Genomic DNA, 13,424 nt, shown 5'->3' on the forward strand with positions numbered 1-13,424 from the left:
CACCCCATTACATTTGTCAGAAAACCTTTAGTTTCCTCAGAATTATTCACAATTAACACAATCCAGCCTGATGTACTTTGCCAGAAACTCCAGAAGACACAGGTGGGGGCCTCAACTATCGCCTGGATTAAAGACTACCTGACAAACACCACAGTTTGTGAGGCTGAAGAACTGCACATCAAACCAGACGATCAGTAACATTGGAGCACAACAGGGGACTGTACTCTCACCATTCCTTTTCACCCTGTACACCTAAGACTTCCAGTACAAATCACAGAGACCTGTCATCTACAGAAGTACTCAGATGACTGTGCTGTTGTCGGGTGTATCAGAGATGGACAGGAAGCTGAGTACAGAGAGCTGGTGGAGCGCTTTGTGGCGTGGTGTGGAAACAATCATCTGACCTTGAACGTGAACAAAACAAAGGAGATGATTTTAGACTTCAGAAGAAACAGGGTGGAGTCAAACACTGTTTCCATCATGGGAGAAGAAGTGGAGGTGGTTGTGGAATACAAATACCTTGGAGTTCACCTGGACAACAGACTGGACTGGAGAAGGAACAGCAGACTGCACTTCTTGAGGACGCTTAGATCCTTCAATGTCTGTAGCAAGATGCTGCAGATCTTCTACAAGTCTGTTGTTGAGAGTGTAATCTCTTCAGCCATCATCTGTTGGGATAGTACCATCAGAAGCAGGTACCTGAAAAGGTTCAACAGCCTAATAAAAAAGGCTGGTTCTGTTCTGGGGACGACTGTGGAACCACTGGAGGAGATAATGCAAAGAAGGATTCTCCAGAGAATCAAGAAAATTATGGACCACCCTGAGCATTCTCTTCACAAGACTGTCCGACAACGGAAGAGTGTCTTCAGTCAAAGGCTTCTTCAGTTTGGCTGCAACACTGACCGCTACTGGAGATCCTTCCTGCCAACAGCCATTGTAATATACAACAACTCTTTGATGACTTGATTATTATTCTTATTCTGAGCTACTACAGCAATCAATTTCCCTCTGGGAATAATAAAGTATTTTTTAACTGAATTGAATTGAATTCAAGCCCATGTTGCACAAATGAGTACACCCCAATTATAGTGTTAGGAGAAAAGCCACACTTAAAACTACAAAATTCAAATTAAAAGGGCATTCATCCACAGGCGAGTCTGATTCATTTAAGAGGCATCCAGCAGACAGGTGACTATAAAAGGGCATTAGGTAACAAAGAAAAGCCCTTCCCATTTCATGCTGTCAGCAATGGCTCCACGTGGAAGAGAAATGTCACAAAATCTGAGAAAGGAAATCATTTCCTCACACAAAAAGGGTGAGGGGTACAAGAAGATCAGCAAAGCTTTAAAAGTCGGTCAAAATACTGTAGCAAAAGTTATCTCAACATTTTAAAAAAGATGGAAGTGCAACCATCTTACAGAGACGTCCAGGCCGTCCACAGCAGTTAACATCTCGACAGGAACGTCTTCTGATGAGAGGGTTGAAGACAATCACCATGCAAGTTCACTGCAGTTAGCTAAAGCAGTAGAAAGCCAAACTGGAGCGACTGTTTCCCATGATATCATATCGTGCACGAGGCAGAGGAATGGCATGCATGGGTATCGTCCGCAAAGGAAACCTCTCCTAAAGCCCATGCAAAAAAAAAATGCACACCTAGGATTTGCTAGGGCCCATGCGGAAAGACATGAAGACCACTGGGACTCTAGACTCTGGAGTGATGAGACAAAGATCACTGTTTTTAGAACTAATGATTTCAAAACTGAATGGTGTAGTAAAGGTGAGGATTTCAAAGAGAAATGCATGATGCCTACAGTGAAGCATGGGGGTGGCGGTGTCCTTATGTGTCACATAATCTTACATCTTGTTCATTCCATGCCTAGAAGACACGATGCTGTCCTTCAAAATCACAGTGGTCATAAAAAAATCTAGATGTAGTAGTTTTTGTGTATATACAGTATGTGTATATATATATATATGTATATATATATATATATATATATATATATATATATATATATATATATATATATATATATGAGCTATTTAAATCATGGCCAGAGAGAACATCATGGGACCACAAAGTATTCTTTGATCATCGTCATCAAGGACACCAGCTTTGTGTGACCGATTTAATATTCTGTCTTTGTCTCTCTGTAATACTTAAAAATTCATTTCCTCTTTTAATCTACCTTTAGCAGTTCCATGATGAGTAGCAGAGGTCATCACTTTGTTTATGTTGGTGTCAGCACCAGTTCCTCCTCTCAGGTTTCCCCGGTACTCCCATAAATGAGCCTGCTGATTTCTTTTCCACCTCCAGTTTATTAGATATTTATTGGATTCCCATACATCCTCTGTACACACATTATAAAGATTTTTTTGTTTTGTTTTTAATATCAGAATTTCTGTCATTTGCTTAACTGAATTATTAAAAACTACTGCATTTTCACTTTTTAGTGAAGCATAAGTGCCATTTTTGATAACACTCCTTTTGTTAAAAGCAGGTAAGAAAAGATTTGAGGAATTAAAAGTGAACTAGCTGCCCAGGCAAATTAAAATTACCATCAACAACAGTTATAAACCCATCACATCACCACCCACACATGTTTATTGGCTGGTGAAATGAAGAAAACTGTGCTCTTAATGTCATATATGCTACATAAACACAAGTCAAAGTATTTATATATTACATCCTGATATAAAAATAAAATAAAATAAGGAGAGAAACTGATTTTTTCTGCTTCTGTGTTCCTTATTTCAGAGACATCAAACCTGACAACATTTTGCTCGATGAGCATGGTAAGAATCCCTTTCATTTTTGTAAAAACAATCCGTGTTACATGTCATTTTAAACAGAATGACTAGGAATTCTAATAAAAATCCACCTTCTAAAAGTCACTGTCTTCAGAGGTGAGCTTCACAGTTGCAACTCATTTTATGGTAAAATGGTAATTTTGGAAAAATGCTAGCTAACAAAGACATGCACAAAGAAAATCTTACTTTTCTTTCAAATTAATTAGTCAGTTTGAAGCAACGTGCCATTTAGAGTAATTATATTATTTCTGAACTTAAGATGCGTGAAAAGTGTGAAAAATGGGGAGGCAAGTATTATGTGTCTTCACTAAAAAGATGACTAGTGATGATGTAGAGTTAGCTCTAATACAGGTTGCACCTATTAGCAATGAAGCAGTGTGTGTGTGTGTGTGTGTGTGTGTGTGTGTGTGTGTGTGTGTGTGTGTGTGTGTGTGTGTGTGTGTGTTCACTTTAGAGGAGGAGAAAAGAACAATTGTAAATCAATGCAGCATTATTATAGACTGTGAAATCTTTCATCAATATGTAAATAAGATGAATTAAAAACATTTCATTTTATGACCCAGTGACTCGCTGCAGACTAGACCTAAACTAACTGCTTTATGTGCAGAACAGAATGTCGAGTCATTGTGTTTGGACCAAACGCCCGAATACCTTATGTTGTTGAAAAGAAAGTGCAAACGATGAGCACAAACATGCTGGAGGCTTTTCTAAGCTTCATTAACAGAGGCCATAGTGATGTCAGCATAATGAAAACGTTTCAGATGGAGGATTTTGTGCAGAGACCTGTGTAGTCTGCACAAGTTCTTCCAAACTATCAGATGATTCAGCCATGCTGATGGTTTTCAAGTAGCCTCTACAAGGATTCAACCTTTTCAAGATAGGCCCTCATCACTGGTCTACAAACTGGCATTATGTGAACAGTGTCTGTTTGGTTTCGTAATAATGAAACTAGTTCACTGAGAAACTAATTTTTTTTACATCGTTTTGGAAACCGATCAATTACTTTGAGTCTCTGAGTCACTCTTATGCAGGCCAAAGTCTCCTACACCTATTAGCTTCTGAAAGAAAATAGACCATAGGTTTAGACACCCGTCCAGGAGACAGCATTGAACTTCTCAGCTAATTGTTAGCATTGTATTGTACCCTTCTGTATTATATTGTACCAAATTGTATTGTATGAACATCTTTGCACTGTTTTGCATCACATCAGACCAGATCATATCACACCAAGTAGCATTTTAAACTGCCTCATTTTGTGGTGTTTAACCATATTGCTTTTCATTGCATCGTCTCACTTTCTATTCCACTGTCCAGTGGTAGGGAACCCTGGTCCTAGCAAGTTTCAGAGGTTACCCTTCTTCAACACACCTGATTTTAATCTACATAACCTGATGAGCTGCTGAACTGGTAAATCAACTGAACTGGGTAACCTCTAAAACATGTTGGACAGTGGCACTCCAGGACCAGGGTTCCCCACCCCTGCCATAGTACACAGCCTGTTATGTTTGTTTTGTAGTCCATTTTGACCACACAGAAAATGTTCCAGTTTCAGTTTTTTAAGTAGTTTTCTAATTTGTGTTTAAACCTAATCATGTATATGCTAAAGTATGTATTCATATATATATATATATATATATATATATATATATATATATATATATATATATATATATATATATATATATATATATATATAATCTTCCCTTGGTAGCCAGCAGTGTGGTTTCTGGGTATATTGCGTGTTGTACACTATGCACACATGTGAAAACACCCAACGAAAGTCCAGATCCCAAAGGGCACTGGACATCTGCTTAGGGGAGCTCAGGGGTTATGGAAGTTCTGCTGTCAAACAAAGACAGCTAGCTGAGAGGGAGACAGAATCACTCAGACAGGAAGAGAAATACAAATACAAAAAGTGGTGAGCAAACGTTTCTTAAAATATTTGTCAAAAGGTGGAAAAACAGAACAAATAAGAAGACATGATGAAAAAAAATGCAAGTTATCAGTCTGACTTCCAAATGACAACAGATGGTCAGCTGTGGGCTGTATGTGTCCTTTCCCCATCGCCATGCTCTTTGGCTTTTCTGAGAAGACCTGAAGTCTGTCTCTGTGTTGAACTCTGAAATGCAACAGAAGGGATGGGGGGGGGGGGGGGGGGGGGGGGGGGGGGTTACTTCTGCATGTATGAAATTTAAGAACTAAATCTGACCTGTGATCTAATATTCCTCTGGGAGGGACTTTATATAGAGAAAGCCAATTTACTCATGCCCCAAGTGGGGCTGTTTTGTTTAACAACACCCCCTGAGGAGGCTGAGTATAAAGGGCTCAGACTGAGTCTAGCCTCTCTGCCATGAGCTTGAAGAAGAACAAAATATCTTTTCTATAGCGCCTCTCAAGATAAAAATCACGAGGCGCTTCACAAAAACAAACAAAAAAAATGTAAACATTAAAAAGAATTTAGAAAATGGTTAAAATATATATTTCAAATGAGCAAAAAATTGACAATTGTGATTAAAAAATGTAAAGAAAGAGAGAGAGTCAATAGATAAGAGGGAAATCAGTGGATCCTGAGGAAGGTGGAATAGGTGGAGTGGTGAAGAAGGTCATACAAAAGCCAGCTTGTCCATGTAAGGCGCTATAGACCCAAACCAGGATCTTGAAATGAACCCTGAAGCTGACTAGCAGCCAGTGAAGCTGGAGGAGAAGCGGGGTGATGTGGGCGTGTTTGGAGGACTTGGTCAGAAGCCGAGCACAGGCATTCTGAACCACCTGTAGACGGTTCAGGGAGGTTCTGCTCAGACACGTGAAAAGAGAGTTACAGTAGTTTAAGCATGAGGAGATGAAGGTGTGGAGAACTGTCTCAAGTTCAGAGCGGGACAGAATGGGACTCAGCTTAGCAATGTTCCTGAGATGGAAGAAGGAAGAGCGAACATGAGAACTGACATGAGAATCCAGGGTGAGAGCTGGGTCAAAGGTCACGCCAAGATTCTTGACAGAAACGCACAATTTCTGCTAAACCAGACCAGAAAATATGGTGACGCAAACTGAAATTCCCATTCCTCGATTAGGCATGAACTTACCGTTTGTTGCTCCAGTTAGTGGCTTTGGTTTATTGCTAATGTGTAGTGACAGTAGACAACCAGAGTTGGAATCATGATGAAGAACGGAAAGGTTAAACATGGAGAAAGGATGAGGTTTTCTTTTATTTGCAGATTTGTTTTGACAGCTCTTGTATATTTAAGGACCAATCTCAGCAACCTTTATGCAATCATACAGATTGTGGGGTTAGCGGGGACACTCGTTCATCCAAGCATACCTTATGCAACATGCAGTCCTGCTCTATTTGTTTTAATGGAAGAGTTTGCACACGTACTACATTTAGTTCATTATTATGTGTGGTCAGCAAGCATGGCCAAGGATCGGTGCCATCTGGCAGCATGTTGACATGCAAGTCATTTGAGTGACTTTGAAAACTACAGATGTTACCCAAATACCTCCCTCACAGTCTTGAACATTGATTGATAATCACCCATTAAAGTTTTAATTGACCAATTTATCCAAAAAAAAAAAAAAACCACGATTCTCACTTTTGGATATTTAAAAGTCCAACAAGATGCTGACAACAGATGCAAAGCTTTGATGTGTTTCCAGAAGAAAAAAACCTATAAAACATTAAAATGCATTATATAAGTGTCTATTAAAGCATGCTTTGTTTTCATTTCAGCTGCAGTAACCTTATCTTTTTAACTACAGGACATGTCCATCTAACAGACTTCAACATCGCAGCTATTGTAAAGGAGGACCTGAAAGCAACATCCATTGCTGGCACCAAGCCATACATGGGTGAGTATATTAAATATTAAACCAATGCTTTTGAAGGCTAAATTTGATCCTGAATTCATCAAAATCAATTAAAAAGATTCCTCAGGGGGTTTAAAAAGCAGGTTCACTGATAAACGATTTGTTACTTATTTGAAAATCAGTCGCTCCGAGTTCTGAACGTGAATATCTTCAACCCCTGTTTCATGCATTAGCTTCTGATAAAAAAATAGATGGTGAAACTCTAAGATATGAAAAGCCTGACAGATCTACATCACACTGTCAATTAGCATTCACGGACTCGCCCATCTTGGCTCAAGACAGGGAAGGCTGTTGTTGGTAAAGCATCCAGGAAACAGCAGAGAACATCTCAACTAGCAGAAGCTAACTGGTAGCATTAGCAACTCACAGTACACACAGCAGAACCCCTTCAGGCTTGTGTTATTTGTGGAGATAAAATGTCAACGTTGCAAAGCAAATGGAGTCAATGTGGAGCCATGGGGTTGTTAGCCAATCAGAGGTGAGATGTCCAAATATCAGGAAATAAGGCTTCAAATTCTGCCTTCTTCTACCAATTTCTCCATGTCCTCAAACAGGTGCACCAGAGCTTTTTTCCCCATAGAAGGAGAAGGCATTCATTCCTAATAGAGACCACTGCAAATGTATTAGAAATATGAGTAGAGTTGATCTTCAAAAGAATTTCTTCCATTTAGTGTTTGAATAACAGTTTGCCATGTTTGTTCATTACTCTTGTAAAGGTCATCAGTGATTTTCAGACTATTAGATCATTAAAATGTCCAGAATTTTCAGTTTGACTATTTTTTGATTAATAAAGCCAGTTTTACATTAATTCCAGTTTTATCTTAAAAAATTCCCAAGTGAGCATTTTTGCACTGAGTACATTAGCGCCTGGATATGTTCAGAATAAACCTTTTTAAATGAATGGCTTTGCACCCCTAAAACTGAGCATAACAGCTGCATGTGCCTTTAGCCTACCAAGGGGCCACATTGTTGGAACAACTGGCAGACTTTTGGTTGTTCCTGTCTCCAAAGGTGCATGAAAATGTTTGCATCCCCTATTGTAAAAAGATGAAATATACATCTGATTCGTGCACATCTGACCAGCACACAAGGGATAACATCAGAGTAGCTGAATCTTAAAACATATCTTGTGTCGTGCACAAAAATATGTGACTGCTTTGCTTGTTTGTTTATTCATTTTAATTAACCTTTAATTAACCTAATCATATTCCACCAATGCAGCCATCAAATTAAGTAATTGGTCAATTATGTCTCATCTACTCATTGGCAGATGAACCCTCCCGTCACAATGAAAACTGCTTACATTAAAGAAATGAAAATGACAAGAGTGTTTTAGGACATTTACAGATAAGGAAATGACTACAGTTCTGTGAAAACCCTCAGAAATTTTAGGATTAATTAGATATTTATATCATATTCCTACATTTTCAAGAAAAAAGTAAAAATTTCTTGATAAAATTGAAAAATTTGCAACAACCAATATTACACATTAAATATAATTACATATAAACAAATATAAAGATTAACTGGCAGTTCAAAATTTAAAATGAAAAGTAAAATTTTCTGGGAATTAAGTCATAAATTACCTGAAAAAATAAATTAATTAAAACAGACATGTACTGGGATTGTTAAATCAGAAAATTGTGCAAAAAATAAATTAAATGCTAACAATTTCAAAATGTTCCTTGTAGATGGTAAATTTACAGGAATATTTCACAAACTTATGAGTTTAGTCATTTTATTTATTCTCTTTTAGAGATATTTTCTCATTTAGATTTGACTTCCTATTACAAAACGTTTTACAAAACGTTTTACAAAGCTTCATCATAAATCAAGTCCTTTTCCCACATTTAAGACTATTTTTCTACTTAAATGATTAAAAGAAAACTCAAAAATTTTGAGAATTTTTGTTTTTAATGTGACCTTCTCTCATTTATCCAATATCACTTTATCTAGAACTATATGCCATCGTAGAAAATGTCACTTAATGTTTATTATTGAGCACCTTGCATTTTATTTTTCAGCTCCGGAGCTATTTCAGAACTTTGAAGGATCCCACCCAGGCTACTCCTTCTCTGTCGACTGGTGGTCACTTGGGATTACAGCCTATGAGCTACTTAGAGGACAGGTAAGAGTGTCTTTCATGCAGTCAGTTCAAACTGCTGCATTATCATTCTCCTTTTTTTCTATTATCATGTAAAGCTAGTTTGCTTTTTTTTTTTTTTACATTAACTGAGTTTTCTTGCCCTTCCTCCCTTTTTGGCATCCTACAAAGTGTCCTTTAGTTTTCAAGTGCTTTTTGACCTTCCCTTGTCCAGGAGAGTGCTGTTAGATGTATGTTCTCACCAGGAAATTGCATAAAGTTTTTGGGGAAAGTTTACCTATCACTCAGTTTTTCACATGTAACTCGAAAGCTCCATCATCTTCTCACAAACAAATTACTTCCACCCTACCTCCTTCAGTCTCTTGTGGATTTCCTCACACATTTCTCTCTGTCACTTTTTAGCTCCAGGAACGAAAGAAAATTCAGTTTTAGGTCGTTAAACCCTGCCATTCTGTGATCCAGTCTTAACCATTTTAGATCCTCTTCTGTCCTCTCAATGTTTAAAGTCTTTTTTTTTCAATTTCCCACCATATCTAACTTGAATAATCCCTTGAATGATGATGGTTTAATGTAAGATGTCCGACTAAAATCTGCAGATGCAAACGATAAATCTTTAAGACCAACAAATCAGTCAAGTCTATCCATAAAAACTGAGTAAATGATTGGAAATGCGTGGTGATAAAAACAAGACGTTATGCTTTAAATTCAAAATAACTTCTATTATAACTTCTATTATCTGATGTTTTGCAGGAATGGAATGCACATTCACAAGACATCTTTTTGTTAAATGCAAAGACACAGAAGGCTTCATCAGAGAGTTTTTTGTTTTGTTTTAGCGGGACACCCTTTTTCCTTATTTCTAGCATTTGTCTTCATCAGTGCAGAAAATGCATCCATGCAAGATGAAAACAAGGAGAACAGGTCAGGCCAGAGGAAAGAGAAAGGGCCGAGTGTTGGAGAGGCCTAAAGACACATGATTTATTGACAAATAAATGAATGTTGTTCCTTCCTTGTTGTTGCAGAGACCATATGTGATGCGGTCTAATACACCATCTAACGAGATTCTTCAGATGTTCCATAAAATCCATCCCACTTATCCAGCAGCCTGGTCCTTGGAGATGAAGTCTCTTCTCAGAAAGGTACGTTGTCAGGATGTGAAACATACAGAATGTTGAAATAAAAACAGGTTCAAAGGACGTGCATTTAAAAAGTGAATCAGACCTTTTTCATTGTGAATGTGCAAGATTTGATCAGAAAAAAGGGAACGTCAAACCATTGGGTCTACATTTGCTGTCTGTACATGGCTGTTGGGTAGAGTAAAGCCAGGTTCACACAGAAGGCATCAGCGGTGCGGAACGGCGGCGCAACGTCCTTTCAAATAAAATCCATTCTAATCTATAAGGTTGGTTCAAACTGGCCGCAGTGCCGAACATCTCAGGTGTGTCCCAGAAGCAGCTCGCTGCACCGCTAAAGTTGGGATAGCTGTGAGCCGCACGGTTCACACATGGTTTCAGTGTAAAACGTGTGGTAATTTTCTAAATAAAAGACTATTGCAGCTCTGCGATATCCATGTAGGTTACGTCTATACGTGTGACTCAATGGCTTACTTACTCTTGGCATCCTTCGATAAGTGCAAAAGTACGTTTTTCATTGTTTTAATCCTGGCAGAGGAGAGGAACAACATTATGGCATCAAACAGTGATTTCACTGTAGTTTCCGTCTCTTTTTTTAATTTTTGTTTTTGGTTTAATGTTGGATGGACATATACAAACTGTGACCTTTGAAGTCTCGAGGGAACGGTGGAGGGGCCACTCCGCGGCTGAGGCTTCCCTGTGATGGACCGACTCACCATGGAGCAGACGAGTTAATTGTTCCGCATCGCTGATGCCTCCAGTGTGGACCTGGTGTAAGAATGTAGATGGATCAGTAAGAGCATTGCCTTTCAGCTCAGCTCCATCTTCCCCATGACAGACTGGAGCAATAACCTCATTACTGAAGAGGGTCATAAGATTTGGATCATGTATGAAAGATTTTGGTTACAAACTGCTGAAATGTTATCCCTGTGTTGGGTGCTTAGGCACATCTTGAGACGATTCAGGTATTTAATTAGGATGCCTGCTAGTCACATCCCACTAGAGAGGAGACCCCAGGGCAGAAACAGAGATAGCTGGAGGGATTATGTATTCCCTATGGTCTTGGAATGCCTAGGGATTCCCCACCAGCATAAGGGAAGTGCTGCTAAAGCCCGTTTCACACTGACATTTTCAGATGTCGCAAAGAACTGCTTCATGACACACCATGCAAGCTCGAGAGAGGTGGCATGCTAAACATCCCAATATGAGTCAAACTGCATGATGTCTTGCTCTAGAAGAGCTCGCCAATACGAGCATACCTCCACAAAAAGCACACATCACTAAAAGCCGACAGATACTCAACATATAACCGCCATTGTTGTCAACGGTGTTACATCGTTAGTTTTTCGCATCACTCCCTGGAGTCTATTTTCATTGGTCGAATACCAACCTGGGATGCAGATTTTCAGACACAATTTCAGAATAGCCGGAGGCTGGATTTGGTCATAAGAGTGCTCCACAAGCTTTCAGTGGACTTGTCACACTAGACAGACACAAACCTGCAAATCATTCACTATTTTTTTTTTCACGACTCTGTTCATGATGAAAAGTTTGTCCACAACGGTCAACAAAAAGCTGTGTGAATCGGACTTAGGAAGAGGGATGTTGGGATTTCCTTCCTCTGCCCCTTACTTCTATGACTTTCCCATGAATAAGCAAGAGAAGCTAAATAGAGAATAAGTGAGGTTTAAAACCATCTCAGTGGCCTAGTGGTCGAGTGTCCACCCTGGTGCCAAAACATTTGCATAATAAACATTTACTAGTTTAAGAAAATAGTTTCTGAAGGTCAAAAGTCAAATACTTGATCAATATTCCCAAACTTTCTGCTTAATCAAGTCGAAGAGTTGCCAAGTTCCAACTTATTTTATGTTTGCGTTACAAAACTAGCCTAGCCTTCACAAAGACTTTGGTGTATGGAACGATCAATTTGATCATAAATATTCAAAATTAAGTGGATATTAGTTTCTGTTATAATCTTATTAGTCAGCTGTAATTTCAGAATCTAACACTATAAGTTGTTCCTTTTTGGCACTTGCAAAGCCAAACGATTCACTGTTTAGGTATTTGGTTTTGTCGCCAGAAAATACACTGCAGTCAAACTGTTGCATTGCTTCGTGCTCAGACTTCTCTGTGCTCATTGGTATTCCAGTTGTCTGTCCATTTTGTGTGTGTGTTTAAGTGTGTGTGTGATATAAGTGAGATAAAAAGAAAGTGAGAGTGGAAGGGGAGAAAGCCTTGCCTAATATATTCGTCCTTAATTTCTCAGGCCTCACCGCTCATTGAATCCAGCTCTATCATTTGCCTCTAAATTTCTTCTTTTTTTCACCTTTAGTTTTGTCCTCCTTTCTGTTTTATCATCCTCCCCCACCTTCCACATCCCTTCATCCTCAGGGCAGACATATGCCTGCATCTCACTCGGTTCCCTAACCTTTTTTTTTGTGCCACTGTGTAGACTCGTGTGTTTTACTCGTATCGCTTTTTCCCTCTCAGCTGTTGAGCATAGATGTCCAGAAGCGCATCTCCTGTCTCGCAGAGCTCCAGGATCTGGACTACGTGTCAGATGTCAACTGGGATGCTGTGCTCAGCAAACAGCTTTCTCCAGGCTTTATTCCCAATGTGAGTATCGGGAGAAATAAAGTTTTGCCTCAATGTGCTATACAACAAAAGGTTTGAATAAAGATTGCTGCTAAATGGACTGCCTCGCTTTAGTCTACATTTTATTCCTCTTAGATCAACCAAATTTGTAACAGAACCGGAGGAGTATGAGCACCATTCTGTGTTCTACTGCTCTTCTGTACTCAGTTTTTTTCGAAGTTACTTAACGTTGGATGAAAGGATGTGGGTTCAGCAGAATGTAGCTTTCTCGTCTAATCTTTTCTCTGGTTAGGTGGTAAACACCACCTCCTTCCAGGTTGAGTTGGATCTCCTATTGAGTATAAACACCAGCTTTATTTAAAACCACCGACTACACTCGTCTCACTTACTGATTTGGTTGAATTGCAGCATTCAAAGCTAAACCTGCTATTTCCTGAAAATAACCTGAACACATATTAAACTTGTGCATTGTACTAAGACTGGTTGGACTGCGTCTATACAATCCAAACTGATTGTTTCCAGAATAGCACGCACAGTTTGTTGCCACGACTCTGAGATGCAGAAAAGCTCAGATAAACTACCAGGACATCTACTTGGAGCTCTGCGGGTGGTCTCTGGATGGTTATGACGAGTCAGATTGAGATGATGCATTTTGTGTACTAATTTTGTTAAACAAGGAGTCAAGCTGCTTTTCATAAAGATGCTCAATGCCCCGTAGAGCCTGGCTTCCACAATTATTTACATAGCTTGGAGGAAGGCCTCTGTAATGAAAGCTCAGAATACATGTAAACCAGTTCTATTCAAACAATTTCATGAGAGAACTGTAATGTTCAAGCATTACAAAGCAATCCCTTATTACCCTTGTTACCGTGGTAATGACTTGGCTAAGTTGCATCTGAAAGCCACTTTTGCTTTCCATC

At 39.0% G+C, this 13,424-nt stretch overlaps 1 protein-coding gene across 1 annotated transcript in view; it reads left to right on the forward strand.

The window, feature by feature from the left end:
* stk32a (serine/threonine kinase 32A) overlaps nucleotides 1–13,424 on the forward strand; it is an 81,169-nt gene that overhangs the window by 50,503 nt on the left and 17,242 nt on the right. Inside the window, exons 6-10 of the mRNA XM_054730736.2 lie at nucleotides 2,759–2,796; nucleotides 6,565–6,654; nucleotides 8,697–8,800; nucleotides 9,799–9,915; nucleotides 12,400–12,525. Of these exons, the coding sequence (XP_054586711.1) occupies nucleotides 2,759–2,796; nucleotides 6,565–6,654; nucleotides 8,697–8,800; nucleotides 9,799–9,915; nucleotides 12,400–12,525 (475 nt within the window). The remainder of the gene's footprint in view (nucleotides 1–2,758; nucleotides 2,797–6,564; nucleotides 6,655–8,696; nucleotides 8,801–9,798; nucleotides 9,916–12,399; nucleotides 12,526–13,424) is intronic.

The sequence above is a fragment of the Nothobranchius furzeri genome, chromosome 10 (assembly GCF_043380555.1).
Source record: "Nothobranchius furzeri strain GRZ-AD chromosome 10, NfurGRZ-RIMD1, whole genome shotgun sequence".
Lineage (NCBI taxonomy): Eukaryota > Metazoa > Chordata > Actinopteri > Cyprinodontiformes > Nothobranchiidae > Nothobranchius > Nothobranchius furzeri.